General features: G+C 36.0%; 1 protein-coding gene across 3 annotated transcripts in view; it reads left to right on the top strand.

The window, feature by feature from the left end:
* The window catches only part of LOC140160916 (la-related protein 1B-like), a 62,871-nt gene extending 42,324 nt beyond the window's left edge, over positions 1–20,547 (top strand). The window contains exons 10-20 of one of the 3 annotated variants that reach the window (XM_072184261.1): positions 415–625; positions 1,219–1,382; positions 5,746–5,855; positions 6,536–6,761; positions 9,954–10,212; positions 10,552–10,742; positions 12,057–12,169; positions 12,942–13,078; positions 18,075–18,329; positions 19,046–19,173; positions 19,920–20,547. In XM_072184261.1, the coding sequence (XP_072040362.1) occupies positions 415–625; positions 1,219–1,382; positions 5,746–5,855; positions 6,536–6,761; positions 9,954–10,212; positions 10,552–10,742; positions 12,057–12,169; positions 12,942–13,078; positions 18,075–18,329; positions 19,046–19,173; positions 19,920–20,150 (2,025 nt within the window). In that variant the 3' untranslated portion in view covers positions 20,151–20,547. Of the gene's footprint in view, positions 1–414; positions 626–1,146; positions 1,383–5,745; positions 5,856–6,535; positions 6,762–9,953; positions 10,213–10,551; positions 10,743–12,056; positions 12,170–12,941; positions 13,079–18,074; positions 18,330–19,045; positions 19,174–19,919 lie in introns of all 3 variants that reach the window. The other 2 variants (XM_072184260.1, XM_072184259.1) reach the window with 2 other exon arrangements.
* Positions 20,548–21,163: the final 616 nt, after the last annotated feature.

Below are 21,163 nucleotides of genomic sequence, written 5' to 3'. Positions count from 1 at the left end.
AGTCACTCAATATTATCTGTAGCAGACACTTAGGAAAAAAACTATCTGTAGTTGGCATAATTTTAGCCTTTATGGTTCACAAGACTCTTTGACTTAGGTATAGGAGTCTGGATGACCAAACAAGTGTGAACTGGAATGTTTATTTCATAACATGCATATCAGTAGACCCTATTTTGTCTTTATCATGACTAACTAGGGGGGAAATGTATATGCAACAGAAAATAACATACAGCATAAAATATATATTCTTTCATGTTTGTCATGGATGAAGGGTTGATTGCTGTATGGTACAATTTTTCACACATTTATAAATTGTATTGGAATGTTCTTAAATTTATTTACAAATGTTATTACTTGATGCCTAGCTGTAGAGCATTTATATTCATATTGTCAATGTACTTTTTCTTTTAACAGTCACTAGGAGACAGTGTAGAGGTGGAACTATCCCCTGACCAAACCAAAATCCGTCGAAAAGATGACCCTAAGGCATGGGTCATCGCAGCACCAGCAGTGACCTCGCCAACATCCCCACCGGTCTCGTCATTTTCATCACATTCTCATCTGTCATACGACAGTCCAGAGTTTGTACCAGGAAAGCCATACCCATATTTTCCCAGAGATACTGGTACGTTATTTTACCACATTTTATAACTCTATATAAATTCATATTAGTTTTTAGTTACTTATACACATTTGCATGAATTTTTCAGGGATGTAAATCTTCCCGAACCCAGCAAATGGGCCATAAAAGAAAAGCAAATTCTGGAATTTGTATTTATTCTTTCTTTTCCTGATTAGATCATGAAAAGAGTAAACAATTTTTTAAAGTCTGATACCGTGATTGCATGGACTAGCTCCCTAAATATTTGATGACACAAGCCACATATTTTCCATGCATGCTGGAAGGTAATTAACAAGTCCAGATCAGTGTGCAATATCCAATTGTACATGCCACATATTTTCCATGCATGCTGGAAGGTAATTAACAAGTCCAGATCAGTGTGCAATATCCAATTGTACATGCCACTAATCCTGTAGTCCGGTTGGTAACCGTAGAATTATTGGCCCTGCTCCCACTGACTTCAACCGGTGAATTATTGGCCCTGCTCCCACTGACTTCAAGTCTTACAAAATGATTCATTACAGAATCAGCACCAGTGTCACCCACCCCACAAGACAGTAAATCTCAAGTGACTGGTGCTCCTGCCTCTTCTACAGAGCCTCCTACATCAGGGGATGTTGCTGCACAGGTATTATCGGGGGACGAGATTGATGTGCAGATGACGCCCGGGATATCTACAAGTCTTCCAGAGAAAGAGCCCAGCATTTGGACTGAGGTGAAGAGACGACATAGGACACCTACCTCAAATAAAACTGGCAAGGTAAGTAGATGAGTGAATTAAGGGTTCTCATTTGTTAGCTAGTGGATTAGGTAAGACCCACAAGAACTTGTACTGCAGACCGCAAACCGAAAAGATCAGAAAAGAAGAGGCAAAAAGCAACAAAATAACATAAAATGTTAAAAGAAATACAGGAGGGGGGAGCACCACATGCCAATGAGTAATAAGTGGGTTATTAAAAAGATGATGCAATGCTTTAGGTTTGTTCATTTTGACACTTTGCATGTGCAGGTAGACATAGGCAACCATTTAATTGATTCTGCAGCTTTGATGTAGGTGTGGTGCGAATTAGTGATTAATACATATTATAATCCACTAATTTTTGGAATGAAAGTGTGATCACATGAATGAATTCAATGTTCCTTTTTGAAATAGATCATTTTGAAAGCCTTTGCGATTATAACCCTAAATGCATTGCACCAATGTACACATCATTACTGCTGATTACTAGGCAGTTAAACATGCACAATGTTCACATGTGCGCATCAATTGCGAAGGATTCTGGGATATTCTGAAAGGTCTTCTCACCTGGGAAACAAATGGGAAATCCCCTTAAGCTTATCAGGAATCAATAGCAAATCAATTTGGCATCCACTTTTCTGTGTAGAATTTGCCATCATAGGTGTTCAGTTCACCTGACAAGTATTTGCTCTTGCACCTGTTACAGTGTTATGTCATATAAATACATAATAATTATTTTGATCTTTTTAGTGTGAACTAGTTAGCAAATACACATTTGAGACGATTGAAGATTAATAAATGTAATGAAATTGCTAGGAATGTAGCATGACTGATAAGAATTAGACAGATTATTACAATACGATGCACCACCCACGCGCTACGCTTTTTCAAGAGTATACACCATTCTCAAAATAATCGGAAAGTGTACATGTATGATTGGAGTGGTGTACCAGATTCGTAAGTTGCACCAAGAATTAATGTTAAAATATGTCAAATTCATTTTAGGATCTATAGACCACTTGACATGTGACATCATTGCCCGGCAGTATGTGCACGAATTGTGGCAATTTCCATTGTTCTTTGCCCTGCAGTGTGCGTATGCATCGTAGTTTGCTCAGGGCACATGCATTTTTAATCGCCCACCACATTTCATATAGTACAAGAAAGCCTTTGAACAGTGTAGCAGTTCGTTCAAGCATATCGATAGACCAGTCCCTTGCCTTTGTTGATTGTGGTCAAGTGGTCTATACAACAATCTATTTCCTTCAACATTTGCCAATTTGAGGCATTTCCTATCCTCAATTTGTGTCCTATTTAATATGAGATGGTACTATCATTTGGGTTAAAGCAGATACATACATAACTCTGACAAACAAATGGATAATATATTTGACACATTTGGTCACATTTTTTAAGTTGGGACCCTATTGTGTCACATACACACATTTGACAAAAATTACATGTATTAGTGCTCTATGCCTAATAACTCGAAAAATAATTATCCAAAGTGTGCAAAAGTATACATTGTCGGAAACCTGAGATATTGAGGATTGCAAATATCTAATGATTTTTCCAGTATACAGGGTGACCTAGGAAATATACAGGGTGTAACAAAAGAAATATTACAATGTAATGCAATTTGTTGTATGCTTTCTAGTTTATACATAGTGTATTAAAATAAAAATTGAAGTCCATATTTGAGAAGCCAAAAGTAATGCCCATCCAGACATATATAATTTATAGTGGTTAATTAATTGTATAACGGAATTACAGGGTGATCAAAATTTGTCTGATTTTTACATTAAAAACTATAAATTCTGTTTAGTACAGGCATATGACAAAAATGTATGTTCTATTTGTTCAAATGAAATACTTAAAAGAAATTCATGAACATACCTTCATGTCAGAAAGGAACAATTCATTTCAAAATGCCAGATTTGATTATACAGGGTGTTCAAAAAATGAAGAAAACAAATTCCGATGATTATGTAATTACCCACATTCACAATATTATTTATTGATCACAACATGTTATGCCTGGCAATAATTGTACTGACATCTTGTTAATAGTTTTATTGCTGATCTGTGAAAATCAACATAACAATTTGACAATCATATAGGGTGATGATTTGTAAGTCTTTAACTCTAGATACCGTACATGCAGTTGCATGGCAAATGGCTCCTAAAACAATGTATGGTGTGGATATACTGTATAGTGGATAACACTTCCTAGAAGTTAACAATTAATATAAAAGCTTTCAATTGTTTTAAAAATCAAGGAACATTAATTAATAATAGCCTGGCTGCATTAAACCACTGCAGAGCTATTTCCCCAATTATATTTCAAAATGGGTAATAATCTGCATTTTCGGGTGGTATTTGTAATATAGTGAGGCTCTAATTAATTAGTGATATTAATTAATTGGGAATTAAATTAACATTTATTTAGGTTGGGTTATTACAATAATGCTACTATCCAAATAAAATAAGTTAATGAACTAATATACACACGGTTATTCATTTATATTGCCTATCCCATTGGAAATACACAGTGCGCATCCTCACCCTCGCGCATCCTCACCCTCCTCCACCCCTGACCAATTATAATTAACGAGTTATAGTAATTAATCTAAACTTTCTTTATAATTTTATCTTACAGATATTATTATAGCAATAAATTATCTTCCAATTGAGACTAAATATACTCAATTGTGATGTCTTGTTTGAGAAATATGAGCATTTGAATGGCAAATAAACGAAAAAATGTGACAAATCCACCCTTTTTAGGGTCCCAACTTAAAAAATGTGACCATTTGCTCTTTAATCCCCAACAAAGTTGTAAATGTGAAACAGGTGGTGAGCTCATCTGTTTAGTGACATCCTACGAGTTACCATGGTAACGGGTAATGAGCCATAGCATGCAAATCGGTCAGAGGTTGATTTGTGTTGTCAACATATGTTGTATTCATAAGCAGGGAATTACAAAATGTGCATGTGAAAAAGGAAAGCATATTTGGATTCTATTTTTAGTAGTTTTCATCAGGCTTAATAGCTCAAAACTGTGTCTTAGGAAAAGATTGATAATGGAAAATAGGATTGCAGGGTACCAGTATAAATACAAATGCAACCAATATTAGGCTATTGAAGTGGGGAAATGTCATATTGATGCAGGCAAAGCTGGAATTGTAATAGAATATACCCTATTTCATATTGTAATACCCTATTGCAAAATAGGTTCTAATAATGTTGTTGATGCAGTGGGCAACTGCAACTAACATTTGCCATCTACCAGAAAATTTCAATATTACCAGCTAACACTCTAGATTAAAATTTAATGAGCCGTGTATTTGATAACCACTATCTATTATCAGTCAAGTTGTGCTAAAAATAACAAGTTTCACAATCACTACGAGGCATTCAAAATCTTCAGCTACAACTCAGTTAAGTGCATGTTATACACATGTTTCATCTGCATTATTTATTGAAATATAAATGCAGAATTGATGATATCCAAGAGATGTTGGACTGACAAGATTTAGGAATAAAATTGATCAGGAGTAGAGTAGTTTAGTTGAAATATGTAGTATTTATAGACGAATCCAACAAGCCAAGTGATGGTCATAATTCAGTCGGCCATTACTGGGTCCCGTCTCATGCCAAACTGGTGTTGTTACTGCCCAATGGGGTGGATTAAATCCACTTAAAATCTATGCTGAATTGTATTGTGTTGTAAACTTTCATCATTCTTTTGTCTACATGTAACACGAGTGATGGAATGCAGTTTAATATCCCTGCCAAGGCCACATCATTTCACATTTTAGGTGGAATAGACCTAAGGGGGGGGGACCCAGCTATAGCTGCCATTGAGGTGTAGGAATGTGTGAAAATGGATTTGTTTATAGGCAGCTTTGTCCATATATCAGTGAGGTCATTGACATATGTGACGTGTCATGTCAAAAGGAGACACTTTTGGGCAGGATCATAAATGGAGAAATAGCCAAAAATCTGCCCGCAGGTGATTTTTTCACAATTTGGGTTTGTTGCGAATTTGTGATATTATTAATGTTAGAAATATTGTCTGATAGTTTCAGACCGGAATATAACTGGCATCTTGTATTTTTGGAGGCATTTTTCAAGGTAATTCCTATTCTCACCATGATCAATAATATCTTTAAAGGCCGATATCTCAATTTTGAATTTTATAATACCATAACTTACGAACTCAATATCTTCGCTTTTGAATGTCCGATTTCATTGGGAAAAAGGGCGTTGTGGAGCAAAATATCTGTATATTTAAGATATTTAAAAACCTCGAAATTGATAACCTGCCCAAAAGTGTCTCCTTTTGACATGACACGTCACATATTGTTGTTTTTTTTTTCAGAGAGGTACATCACCTGAGAGAGAAGATGATGGTGTCGTAGAGGAGCTTGATTTTCAGTTTGATGAGGAGCTGACTAGCATCACTGGCAGAAAGAACACATTCTCTGAATGGTGAGAAATAATATCCTGAAGTGCTGTTCCCTTCAATGATGTTGCTAACAGATTTAAGGGGATAGTGTAACATTAAGAGCTTTGTAATTCCCCTTTGGCAAGTTATTTAGAAATAAACGATAAGAGTGTTTCCTCCATCACGTCATAAGAGAATGGCCAGGTCCAGTATTTTTGAAAAGTTGTGCAAGTTTTAGCAACTGCATGTTTGTTGGGTAAAAATGGTTTGAAGATTAATTGACAGACACATTGCATATCAGTAGACCCTACTTTGTCTTGACCGTGACTAATTAGGGGGGAAAATATGTATGCAACAGAAAAACATTACATTTAGCATCAAAGATGTTTTGTGCAATCTCTGATCTTTATAGGAGGTTTGCCATTGTGTAATGTAACACTTCACCAAATACCTTGAGAACTGTGATTTTTCAATAAGGACTATGTTACACTTTGTTTCACAATGAGTTTGTAGTGCTTTATCGCAGTCATGCCGCAAGCGTGTCAACAAACGGCCCTTGTACACACTTCAGGTCATTAGGTTAGCATGCACGCTCCGATATTGCAACCAGCAAAATACACATATACATCACTGCCTAAATCAAGGTGAAAGTATAGTGACCTGACTCCCTGATGAGAAGTTAAATGCATCTTTAAATATCAATACATTAATTTCCATCTTGCAGGTCCGATGAGGATGATGAATATGAACTAGATGACAATGAGATCAGTAAGATCATCATCGTTACTCAAACACCACCATGCTATAGAAAACATCCGGGAGGAGACAGAACCGGCTACCATGTGTCAAGATCCAAGATGACTTCTGATCTGGCCAAGGCTATCAACGATGGACTCTACTATTATGAGATGGATTTGTGGGGAGATGAAGACGGCAATTATTACAATGAGGTGAGCAATGAACTCTTGTTAATATATCCTTTACAAATGTATGTTTTGCAAGGTCCTTTTTAAGCGTTAGACCTCACGTACATGTGCATGGCGTCAAGTGTGGGCATAGGACATTGTGCAAAATAATATGCGCTGGATGGTTAGCAGTTTATTTGCTTAATTTGTAAAAGGAACTCGGCAAAACATTAATTAAACAGACTTCGCATAATTTTCCTTTTCTTCATTGCGCCATTTTGATATTGGTATGCAAAGACACAGTTGTGTGTAATGCTTGGCTTATTGATTGTTTGGTCTGAAATTATGTGTTCGAGAGCAAAACTTTTTTTTTTTTTTTTCCATGTTCCATTTCGTCCATATGGTTTGCACAATAAGTCAAAATATTCTCTTTTGAAGTGGCTAAGTCAAATAACCTCCACTCAACAGTCAGTGCTATAAATTTGACCTAAAGTTACCGAGATGAGTTTTTGTACCAGGTTTTTCATAGGTCATTCAATGAGTGTACACAGGTGAGCGTGTTGGAGATCCTCTTGTTGATTATAGACTTGAAACATGAGTAGCCAAACATAATACTAGTTGATCTCCAAAACCCATCATTGAATTACAATGAATGTAGAGATGATTTATGTTTGTGTTTGGTGTGTTACATGTTGGATAAAATTGATGGAAGAAGATTATTACTGGTACCAGAAAATTGGGTCAGGGACGAATGATATTCGCGGGGGAAAATAGCCAATTGCGTGGGAAAAAATAGCTAATTGCGCCAAAAAGATAGCATATTGCGCAGAAATGAGCGGAAAAAATTGTGTGGAGATTACGCAGAACTTTAATACATAAAATACACATATCAAACACAGCAAGTAAAAAACTTGCCAAAATATGAAATTATATACCATGTCATGAAGGGTATAGCATTATATTGGTGCAATTTTTGACCATTTTGGTGGCCATTTTGATAAGCGACCACCATTTGACCATTTCATGCTTCAAAGTACAAGAAAACACTTTCAAATCATATTTCTAGTGATTTGGGCAGGGAATCACTATTTTCACCTATTTTTAGCGTACATCACACAGAATTAGAGTAGTACCCCCAATACGCGAAAGTAAGAAACACTGGTACGAGACAAATTAACAAATGGTTACACTCAGGTGTATCGTTACATTACTGTGACCCTTGGCTGATATTTCAATACAGACAAACAAAAGACCATTTTTGTTCACATTTCCTAGTGAATTGCGCTGAAAAAAATGAATTTCTTGGAGAAAATGAAATTGTGTGGAGAAAAGACAAATCGTTGGACCCTGGTCATGTTACATGGAGAAGTCTGGCTAAAAATTAATTGAGTATGGATGTTACTCAATTCCAGGCCTAAATTTGCTTTAATATTATTAGGATTACACATCAATTTTGGTTTTGCATACTAACCTTTCACCTGTTGTATTGGTGATTTGATGTTCAATTGTGTCTTGTGCCATTACCCAAAAATTGTGTCATGACAGTGGGTGTTTGTGAGGTTTTTGTTTACATTCAGAGTATTAGAATACATGAACCTGATACCCTTGTTATTATTGTTATTGTCAATTAATTTTATTTTCATGTTCAGTATTGCATGCCTAAATCATAAATTATATTTTACATATCCACCATACATAACAGTCATGTAAATCTCATGTCCATCCATATTTACCCAGAACCATAATTTGTGAGATCAGGTGACCAAAGAATCCTGTTCTACCGGCCCTACCAACTCAGATTTTACGTTTTAGGTTGATGCAAGTAAAAAGTGGCATTTTTTTTGGCTGTAGTGGATTGATTTTGACAACAAAAAAAAGAAATAGATTTTTGAAAAAAGAATATGTTTGCAAAACATTTTCAGGTTTTTAAAGCTTTTGTTAACTTTTTTTATGGTCATTAAGCCTTTTCCTGAAAAAAAAAAATACATCAGGAAAAAAAATTCTGACTGACCAACCGTACTTTCAAGTCCATCCCCCTATATAACATGTTTTGGTTTTTTTTGTTTCCCAATACTTCAATATTAGTTTCATTTAAAACTTTCAGATCATATTAAAATAATCTCAAGCCTTATTACAGCAGAAAATAACCTGAAACAAATAATACAAAAAATATTTAAAAAAGAAAACTTAAATGTGTAGAAAAGATGACACAATTTCCATAATGGAAGTTACTGTTGTATAAAATAGTTCATTTGTTATCACTATTTCCTTGCATAAACATACTTGTCTAATTAAAAAAAACCTAATTATACTGTGCTATATATTTTGGAATATTATTACTGAGTCAATTTAATCCAGATCTCTATCCCATTGAGAGCCTGGTCCATTGTAGCCCTTTCACAGTGTCACATAATATATTATGAGATGTTATTATTTGTCTTGTTTGTTCCATTATTTGGCCTAAGGCAGAAACAAAATTTGTTTGCCTTTGAGTTATAAAACGTGCAAGTCTGACATTTTTGCCCATATCTGAAAAAAAGAAATATATTTTTTATTTTGCAAACCAGCTATACTTTTCAGGTCCTTGCATTTGTCCTGCAGAATATTGCAATTTAAAAAGAGAAAAGACACTTGCATGAAACATATCCATTATATCAATAGATCAACCTTAACACCATATGGTACAAAGCTATATTGCATAATCCTATCTCATCCAGTGCCTCTAAAAAAATGTTTGCCGCTGTGTTTCACCCACATAATCTGGGTGGGAGAAAAAAAATGCCTCAAAACAGACTGACCTACTTTTTTGATATTTTATAGCAAACAAACTTCTTTCTAATACTGATCAGATGTGAATTTGTATTCAGAGTTGTATATGGTTGTATTTATCTTGTTAAGAACACATTTCTGCAATTCCAATTTCTGATTGCAAAAATGTCATAAGTTTTTAAAAACATCATGTGTTCCATGAATTTTGACTTGTGGCATCAAAAGAGCTGTTGCTGCAATGTTGCTTTTTGCACTGTTTGCACTTTATTCTTGTTTTTGGTTTTCAGTGTTGTTTTTTTAAATCATCTTTGTTGACCTCAAGTATTAAATTTTATACATTTTTATCAGCCATAACATTTTGATTTCATTTGTTATTTCAAAGTGCTGTATATATGCTAACATTTCATTTGCTTGCATGCTTAATTTTATAACCTGCATTTCTCATCTATTACCCTGTCCGACTTCAAGTCTGATTTGATCAGAACGGGTCAATTCTATAATTTGCAGACCAACTTCAAGAAACTACACACCATCAGCTCGGAGGAGTTCTCTTCTCTGGCTTCTCTCAAGATGAAACAAGACAAGGTTGAACGGAAGCCTCTGCAGGAAGTTCCACCAGGACCACCTCCGCTTGACGAGGAGGAAGAAGTATCCGAGGCAACTACACCTGAACCAGCTGATGTGCCTATGGAAACTGCACCGGAATCTAAGGATGCTATACCAAAAGGTATGTTTGAGCAGGTTGCTAAAATTGACTGATTTAGGAAGATTAATGCTATGTATGCTCAATTGTTTCCAGATCTTAAAGATACATACCAAAATGTGTGATTTGATGTAAAAAAAATGTTAAATGTTAAAAAATTGACTTGAAAATATGGCTTATAAGTCAACGATTATTTTGATTTCATCCAACATGAAAATGATCAATATTTGTATATAATCTGTGTATTACCTTTTATAAACTTGAGCAAATACATAAATTATGCCAACAGTATTAAATTATATGAGTATTTCTTCAAGTTTGCAATCGTACTAACTCTAAATGTGTATCATTTGAAATCTGTAGCAATTCCCCAATCAGTGATGAAAACTGATGCCCAGATGGCCCGGTCACTACCCACTGCTGTTCCAGATGGACCTCAGTTGCGAGAAGCTGTGAGACATCGTACACCACGTACGCCTCATCAGAAGAAGGATGCACAGAATACCCCCAGGTTCTTCCCTGTCATGAAGGAAGCTAAACCTATTGATAATAAGGTAAGCTGTAGACCTTTTCAAACTGAGTCATTCCGATAAACCCGAAGCATGAAATAATTGCGCGCACCCATAAAAGTACCTCTTCAGCATCATGTACAATACGAAGTTCCAATGTTCAAAGTTCGATGAACTTTCGAACGGTCAATTATGAATGAGAGAGGTACTAACTGACGAAAAATGACAAACATTTTATCATTTCTTTCCATTAGTATCTTATTGTGAAAAACCAAGTAGCTGAGGTGTTGGCTCAATATGCTAGAAAAATATTTAAACCGATGACCCCATGTTCACATTGGCTTAATAAGCTGTATTTTTGTGCAAAAGGGTACCACAATTTGACCCTCTAGCGTACTGAATAAATAGCGCAGTTTTCTGATCTTTTCCGATCTGGATATGAAATGGTCTGTGGGACATTGTACACCACGTATACCTCACCAGAAGAAGGATGCACAGAATACCACAGATTCTTTCCTGTCATGAAGGAGCTAAACCTGGTTTTGCTGGTTGGAGTATCAACATGTGTGCTTATCATGAAATTGTTTTGTATAATGTGTCCCCTCAAGTTGAGAGTAATTAACACCATGTTGGATTTCACAGATTGTAATTGGTGCATTAATGTGGTTGCATCGCCAGCGTACAGACATTTTGCCCTTCTACGTGTGTGTATAAGTCCCGCGGGATTAGGTTGGCACGCACAAATGGAATCTGCCACTGCGAAATCCAACATGGCATTACTCTCAACGTGAGATGACACAGACTATTGTTAACATTTTTTCTATGTACATCACTTAATGCATATAAGTTAAAGCCATATTATAACATTTCTTTTAAAAATAGATTAGTATTCATTTTCAATAAAATGTTAGCATTTACTGTCAGATATGTCCCCTTTTAATTTTGAGCCGAACAAGTGAGGTAAAGCAAAGAAAATTGGAATCTACTACTAGCGCCAATGCATGTTATTCCGGCGGTTGTAATATGGTACGATTCTCTGGCGTGTGTGTGTGTCCCGCACGCCGTGTACGTAGGGGTGTGCTGACATCGCATACGCGTTCAACTAAAATTTCTATCGTAATAATAAAACTACGGTTCCGGTGGTTTATTCAAAATCTCGGATTTTGACAAAACTACAGCACCTAAAGTCTTGATTTTTGCAGAGAATCTTTGTTTACTAAAGTACATTACAATCGTGTAAAAACCCGAATTTAAAAATTTTTTGAGGGCGTTCTCCTCAGCAAATGTTATAATATGGCTTTAAGCCATAGAAGAACATGTCTAAAAATTAATTTGTGTGGTATTCACATTATATTTCAGACTCCACGTAAGCGCAAGACTAAGCACAGTGATAATCCACCAGTTGAAAGCCACGTTGGTTGGATTTTGGATTCAAGAGATCATGGAGTCAGATCAAGGACGACATCAGCAAGGTAAATGCCGGGTGAAAGTTTAATAGTAGCAATTAAAAGCCACATTTTGTGATTTCTACTAGAAAATTGGAATTTGGTACTCGGTACTATTTTCAGAATACCCTCGGGATTCTGTGTTGAACACTGATCCCAAAATTTATCCCTAACCCTAAAAAAGTAGAAAGGGAATTTATTTATTTATTTGGAAAACGCTTTTATAACAGCGGCACCCACCGTCTTGGTGGTGCATCCATATAAACAAAAGTTACAAGAATTAAAAGATGATTAAATTCTGAAACACAGTAGAAATGGAATAGAGGTTTTGTCTATTCCTTTGTTCATATTCAAACTGCAAATAGATTGGAATATGTAAACCCAATTCGAGTCACTTCTCATAATTTATATAGGCCTAACCATGTTTTAATGTCTTATTTCACAAAATGCATGCTAACTTCTTAACTGAAACAGAAGCAACAAAGAAATGGCAACAGCTGCAGAATTACAGACTCAAAAGATGTATCTTAAGGGTAGACGAGGTATTGTTGGTCGAAGCAACTTAAAAATCGATTTTCATTACCTAGATCAATATATTACCGCAGCACCTATAAAAGTATATATGTGATATTTTAATTCTTCTACACGCTCGCTATGAATTGAGCAATGCAGTTTTTGCCAAAGCTCACTACCATTCATAAGATGCTGTGAGCTACCAAATCACAACAGTTTAAAATAATTAATAACCTTAAAAGAGCTCAAACATAAGCAGTTTTGCATGTCAATATTTGTATTTCAGCTCTCCATCAGAAGGCACCCCAATGAGTACCACACCGCAACAGTTTCCCAAGTTTGAGCATCCATCACATGAATTGTTGAAGGATAACAACTTCACCCAGCATGCATATGCCAAATACCACCAGAAATGCCTCAAAGGTAAGAAGTTATATTATGAATTGGCTACATAGTACAATCAGGTACACCACCAACAAGATCTTTTTTTTTTTATGAGTATCATCTCAAAAAGAAAGGTATCCAACTGGTGCGAGGTTTTATATCCTGGGGGAGCGTGGCCTAACGGTTAAGGCGTTGGACTGTGAATCCAAGGGTCAAGGGTTCGAATCCCAGGTCCGCCCGAGCTCGGCTGGCTCTTTGTGTCCTTGAGCAAGGCACTTCACTCTACTTGCTTAGTGCTTCGAAGGGCACTTTAAGCTGTCGGTCCCGTGTACATGCATATTTTCTCTCATTAATGTATTTTGCACTTTAAAGAACGTCACAGGCTATTCATAAAGAGCAGGGGATCATCCCGGTACTGTTGACTGTACTTCAAAAATACACTCATCTACTCTAGGTTCCAGAGTATAAATAAGTACAGCTTGTTGTCTGTACGCAGTGCGATAATACTCATACATATGAGGGAGGCACTAAAACGGAAGAAGAAGTTCCTCTCAATTCTAAAGGGGAAAAATCTTGTATACTGTGCTAAAGTAGTGTTTTTAAAACATGCAAGGTGTGCATGACATTTTCTGAAGTTGGAAAAAACACCTATGATTGTTTTTGTCAGAAATAATAGCAAAAGTTCCAGTGTGTCTGAAGGGATGAATGACACAAATCCCAAAGATAGCCATATATATAGGCTTGAATCATACTACACAGTAGAATTGTAGTGGTTGAATTATTGGCACAAAAACCAAACTAAATTTAAGTAACATCTCCTTGGCTTCTTGCAGTTACCTTGAGTCCACAGTGTTGCCAGTCTTCAGGAAATATCCTGATTTAAAGAAATTTTACTCTGATGATCCTGTACAAATGTATAGGCAAATTACATTTTCAAGATTTTTTTTGCCATTTCAGAATTTTTTGACAACACTGACTGTCATCTGAGTCCATGAAAATCAAATGAAGCTTGCAGTTTTGGATCAAAGATTATATAAGACTCGCATATGTGACCCTGCCACCACGAAATGAGCGTTAAGTCTCAAGTTGGTAGTTTTGAAAAGCTCTGGCTGCTGTGTTGGTGGTCTTTGTTTCCTTCGTGAATGGCCCATTGTGACCCCATTCACAAAGGACATACAGACGTATTCTGGCTTGAACAGGTGCGCGGCAAACAAAGCCAGTCAGTATGCAGGCACACGCAATTACGTTGCTTTTCTAACCCACACCATTGACCCGGAAGTACTCACGCTGTTACGAAGCAGAGTTTGACCCTGAAAAGTTGGCCCAGGAAAACTTCGCTTTTTAATGTTTAGAATCATAAATCGATGGAAATTTGCTCATTATATGCCAGGATAGGGATGATATTATCTATCCATATGCATAGATTCATGCAAAATATATTGCATTGTTGGAAATACAAGCAATGTTTTTTGGTAAAAAATTTAGTATGGTTTTGGATATTTTCTCACGAAATTTAACGCAAATATCTGATTTTCAGAATGCGGTCCTTGATATCACTTGACAAAATACATAATTTGTAATCTTTTGCATTGAAAAATTCAACTCCGATATCATGAAGATATTTTACCTGGTCAAACGGATAGATATAATTTGTACTTTTCATTTTGAGACCGGACTGTCAGACCGCCGATCATCGCGTTTGTTTTGATCAGAAATCATGACCTTGACTGGGCTAAATCACGCGCAGTGATTGGCTGGTTATAATCACGTGTACGTAAAATAATAAAAATCCTTTAAAAGGGATGAATAAAATAAATAATTTTTTAAAACTTATAATAACATGTGTGACAATACTAAGAGCTGGGGGGGCTGGGGTTAGAAGGGGCAATTTTGAAAGGTCAAAAGGGTAGCCTATGGTGGGGAGGTAAGGTCAAATTTATTTTATCCCCCTCCCCTTCCCCCGTCAGCCAAAAAAAACAACAGAAAATCCATTACATTGGGCCAAAATTACTATGAGGGTCAATATTTGTCCCAGAAAAAATATTAATCCCAGAAAAATATTTTTCCCAGAAAAAAAAACTTTTCCCAGTACAAAATATTTTCTCAAAAATATTTATTCCAAAAAAATATTTATCACAGAAAAACACTTTGCTCAAAAAGTATTTATCCAGGAAAATATTTTTTCCAGATACATTTTTGAAAGGTCAAAAGGGAGCAGCCTATGGCGGGGGAGGGCAAGAGGGCTGCGTTCATTTTTTTTTTATCCCCCCATCAGCAAAAAAATAAAAAAAAAACACAAACAAAAACAGAAAATCCATTATATACTTTGGGCCAAAATTAACATGAGGCAACGAAAAAAGAAACCCTGTTCTACGGGCAGACGGACCTTTCAAGTAGGGTCGGTCGTTTTGGGGTTTGTTTTTTTTTCGGGTTTTTTTAATGACCCAAAAAATGACTAAAATCTGTAAATAAATTGCAATTTGAGAAAATACAAAAACAAAATTCCTGAAATTTCCGAAATTTGGGTCGGCATTCATTTGTACAGGACTTTTTTCGTAGAACGGTTTTCTTTTTTCGACGCCCGAGGGCCAATATTTTTCCCAGAAAAAATGTTACTCCCTGAAAAAATTGGTTTTCTTACAAAAAAAGTTTTCCCAGAACAAAATATTTTTCCCAGAAAAAATATTTATCCCCCAAAAAATATTTATCCTGGAAAAAACATTTTGCTCCGAAAAAGTATTTATCCAGGAAAAATATTTTTCCAGAAAAAAAACCCATTAATCCCAGAATATTTTTTCTGGTTTAAGTTATTTTTCTGTGAGAATATATATATTTTTTTTGTGGGAATAATATTTTTTGTGGGATTCAGTAATTCTATTCGTATACTACTAGTCAATACGGATGAATGAATCATACAACAAAAATTATACACATGAAAATTCCAAGTTTGTTATATTTTTCTTTTTTATTAAATAGAAAAAAAAAAAGGGCATGAGGCCTAAAATTGTTTGATTGGCGTAACATAAAAAAATAGGGCAGGGCCTACTTTTAGGGTAGGTTGGGCTACGCCAATCAAACAATTTTTAGGCCTAATTATTATTATAAATAATAATGATTAAATAATTATTAGCTGCAAATAACACCATCTTTTTCTGGCTTTTTTTGTTGCACATTTCTGCCTTGTCAAAGGAGGACACATAAACCGAGGGGTTTCATCAGCAACTTGTTCTGTAAATTATAGTTCCCCTCATCTCTGTTCAGATGAAGCAGATCATGTTCGGAACAGTCTGGCTTTCAAAGTGTTTCACCATTGTCCAAGTCAGAACAGTAGAACTGCATGTCTGTGGATGACATTGTTAATGAGAAGCTTTAAGAGTATCAGGGTACTTGTATATTGTCTTAATTGTGGAACACAACTCTGTAAATTCTCGACAGTTCGAGAAACAAATTCGAATTTAATGCGTTTGATCCGACATGAAGAAATAATATCTGGCTAAATTCCTATTCCTATTTCGACATCATATTCAATAGCCATCTGCTTGAACCATTTCTCCTTGCTTGTACATATATGGAATGGAGTGACACGTACGACCAGTCAACTGCGTCTTTGTAAATATCAAAGTCCATAATCTAAGTATTTGGTGAGCGAGTCCCCAACGATAACAACTTGCAGAGCCCCCTAATCTGGCGAGCACCTGTAATAAAAAATGAAGATATCAGGTATTATAACTAGAGCCCCATAAAAAAAAAAAACAAAATCGGATTCATCATTCTTAGAAGACTTTTTCAAGAGGATTTTACAAAATTTCCAATTTTATGGCAATTTTTTTTATTTGACCCCCCAAAAAATCACTTTACCCCCCCTCAGAAAAAAAAATCCCTTGCTGCCACTGTTATCATGATAGTTGGCAGTACAGTACACATTAAGTTTGGTGCATATATATTATTGTGAGTTAAAAATATGCAATGTCCAACAAAATCGTATCGACGTCTCTACAGGTTTCAAACTTAAAAAACACTTGGGACCACCGATTTTTGAGGTCCGAGACCGAGATCGACATTTATACATCAGATTCAGAGACCGATACCGCAATCAATATTCATGAATTGTAAGAGAGATCTAGCATGTCTACGTTTGTTGTCATTGTTGTTGCAATGTTGGAGACGATGAATGCATTTATCCATCCATTATATGCTATAGTTCTTCATGATTTCAGTATAAACACTTCTTCATGATAGTTTGAGATTCGGATTCCATAAATAAAAGTTGATGAATTCAAAATTTTAACCAGTTTCCTGAGCTGACCTGAGCTGTCATTACTGTCCAGACCAGAGCTGAATTAAATTTATAATAATATAAAACACGTCATATAATCTGGGAATACCATGTTAAATCGTACACAAGTGCCGATTGAATTATATAAAATGGCCCGGAAAAATGGTAATTTTCGTCGGCGGATTTTTATTATTGGAACTTGTCGGTCCCCAATGATTTTGGTATCAAACAAAAGCTTCATCTCTCAACTACAACAAAAACACACCGAAATTAACGTCAATTTCTTGACCCGGTCAAACGGATAGTTACAAACTACTCATGTCACACAATTCTTCAAACCCACCCGAAACTTCCAATCAATATTTCATCACTTTACGATCACCGAAACTCATCAAATTTGGACTTAAAATACTCGTAAGAATCTGGACATTTCAACTTACCTCGCCATTTTGTCGCAGCTCTGCATATCAACCCGGAAATAGCCTCGAAAGATATTGGACATAGGGCAGACCTTTCCTATGACATATTTCACAGGGTTGACATCCTACGATCGCGGTTTAGAAAATGCGAGGTCAGCGCTGTGAGCACGATTGCTGCACACTGACTGAAGCCATCAACTCAGTCAGCCTGGATGTCTCGAAATATTAACTTTGGACTTAATACTCATTTTGTTGTGGCAGGTAACATAATATATATACACAAAACCTGTAATGTCATCAAAACCTGTAATGGGATGAATACTTTTGTTGTTTATTTCAGAGCGCAAGAAGCTTGGTGTAGGCAAATCCCAAGAGATGAACACACTCTTCCGTTTCTGGTCTTTCTTCTTGCGGACCAATTACAACCGTAAGATGTATGAGGAATTCAAGAAGCTGGCATTGGAGGACAGCATCAATGGGTACAGATACGGCGCGGAGTGCCTCTTCCGTTACTTCAGCTATGGACTGGAGAAGAAATTCCGCATGGACATATTCAGGGACTTTCAGGAGGAAACAATGAGGGATTATGAAATGGGTAAGTGTGAAAGGAAGATTTTTATTTATTCTCCATGACTTTGATTTTATTTAAATACTGACTTTTGCAAACTGGAATGAATTGCATTATAATTTCTTGTAAACATTTTCAGCAGCTTTGAGTAATCTCGGACAGTACTTGCATATTACAAAATCAAGGTTGACCCACTTGTTTCATATATTCATTACCAATATATTACTAATGGTGTGTATCCTTAGAAATATTAGGAATGGTTTTCTCTTATGGGTCTAAAACGAGTTTTTGGTTGTTAGTACTAGTAGTTGCAAATGTGCACTGAATTTCCTAATTATAGTCTGTATAACTTAAATTTCTCGAGTCAGTAATTAATATATTGTTTTTTATTGTATCTCTAAATGTAATGATGAGAAGTATGCAAAACTATACATTTGCAGAAAGGAAATGATGCAAGGAATCAAACTAGCATAACAGATTCCTGCAAAAAAAAGTTTTTGAGTTTACTTTACTGACTCGGGGAAGGTTACTTATTTGGATGCCCAAAAGGTTACTGGCCCAACTAGATATGTCGGCAGAAAGTTTACTGGCCACACAATGAAGCGCAGGGAATCCTGTAAGTGCTGAATCTTGTGAGTTTATGGCTGTGTGTAACTGTAAGCCCATTTTTTTTGCATGCTAACCTGCTAATGTCAGTTTAATAATTATGTACTTAGCAATATGTCTTGTGTTTTATTTTATAGGCCAGTTATATGGTCTGGAGAAGTTTTGGGCCTACCTCAAGTATTCACGCAAGAGGGAACTGACTGTCAACCCTAAACTCAAAGAGGTGCTAAAAAATTTCAAAACACTGGAGGATTTCCGTGTCCTGGTAAGAAAGCTGACTTGTAAAATACATGCCTTGGGATTCAACCAAGAAGCTACAAATTGCTTTCATGTAAAGAGAAACTAATATGGGAGTGAATTAAGTGTAAAAATTTGAATTTTATGCAAGCTGTAAAATATTTTAATTTTGGTTCTTCAAAGATATTCTCTCCTGTGTTTCACAAAATCCTGTAGAGGTTTCCAAGTGAAACAAAATACATACATTAGACCCATTTCGTTGTCTACCAAAGAAGAATAGAAAATTGCTGCCACAGACTCCAAATTCCTGTCACACCCTTTCGATTTCCAGGGAAGGATATGGGATTTCTTGCTTTACTAAGTTTACTTTGGTGGCATCCACATTGTTCAAAGTTGGACTTGTAGTCATGATATTAGACCAACTGGAGCCACCCCAAGTAAACCGGGTTTTAGGGTTAAGTTTAGGGTTTGGGTTAAGATGAATATATCAGGGATAGGTCTATGGTTGAGAGTAGCAACCAATATTCTGAAGTTGTCCTGACTCCCAATGTTTACTCATGAGGCTGTGATTTTAGCCCTGTAAAAATGGGATTGGTGCAAGAATTTGCAATTCTGTATTACAATTAGTCACTAATTATGGGGAGCCAAAATTGGGTAAATATGGAGGGGGATTCTTCATTTGGTGCACAACCATTTTCCATAGAAATGTAAGCACCGTTTCGACTTCATTGTAAAGTTGGTTAACAATGTATGATAATTTTTTCTTTCCAATAGCCATCAATTGAAGAAGAAACGAAAACAAAATCCAAGGGAGCCTCTGGTGGACATAAGCGAGACAGACACACAAGTGGTAAAGGTGCCAAGAAAAGTAAGGAGTCAAAATCCTCTCACAAGGATAAGGAACCAGAGGGAGCCACTGGTGGAGCTACTGCTTCAGCAGCAACTTCCGGAGGGAAAGATGAGGAGCTTCTTGGTGCTGTTGGAGGACAGGAAGAGAAGAAGTAGACGTAGTGATTGCTCAGGAGAGTTGATAATCCTACAAAGTGATAAATTGTTATCCATTATGGTGTTTCACTGTAGATGAGGATCTCGAGCACCTAACAATTGCCTGTATTTTACGCTTGTTTGATGATATATGTTGTATTTTCTGATTTTGGGCGAGATGTGTTACAAGATACGCTTCTTGACTCAAACGCAGGTTTGTATGTAAAATGGAGGCTTGTATGAAATTTTGATGGTTATTTGCCTCATCTATTCTTGATGTTGAGATTCAACTTTTAAGAATTGACTCCATGCATTGCTTTTTTGATTAATAATTTGGGCAATCGGAACATTGCATTGCATGGTGAAGCACCAAATGGTTGAGAATTTCAAGTTAAAGGATATAGCAAGATTTTTAATTTTGATTCTGCCATGTGCGCAATGGGTTGGGATGACGAATCAGTTGTTAATTGAGTATATAAGTACCTGTATGTGGGGGATAGAGATGTATACTAAACACTGTGACTTGAGTCCCCAATTAAATTATTCGGATTGATTGTATTTGGTAAACATCAAACTGAATCATTTGCAATCAACCAATTACTTTTTTTTTTTTTCATCAACATCTTTAGTTTTGTGGTGACAAGTCGCTTAACGAACACAGCAAGAAACTTGTGCTCTGTGAAAAGAAATTATTGAGTTTGTTGTAAATGTAAGATATAGAGGATACGATGGTGTGCCAGGTGTTGACAGTAAATTGGGTTGGACATGGATGGTTTAGGGCAAATGTCCAGAGATGGTTTGGCAGAGACTTGCATTTTTGAAAGTGGTGACATAGCAAGTTTTCAAAAAGGTGATACCGCATCAAATCCCGGTCTAAAATAAGCCTTGGTTCAACAAGGTAGAACTTGTATTCCTTTTACTAACTTAATTTCTCATAAACGTGAGAAACACGATGAGAAATGGTCAAATACTGTTGACAAACAGGTGGAATTTTTGCAAGCCCCATTTGTTTCATGCTCCATGATAGAATACAG

The sequence above is a fragment of the Amphiura filiformis genome, chromosome 9, assembly GCF_039555335.1.
Source record: "Amphiura filiformis chromosome 9, Afil_fr2py, whole genome shotgun sequence".
In the NCBI taxonomy this organism is placed as follows: Eukaryota; Metazoa; Echinodermata; class Ophiuroidea; order Amphilepidida; family Amphiuridae; genus Amphiura; species Amphiura filiformis.
This window is presented reverse-complemented; position numbering and strand designations above follow the sequence as displayed.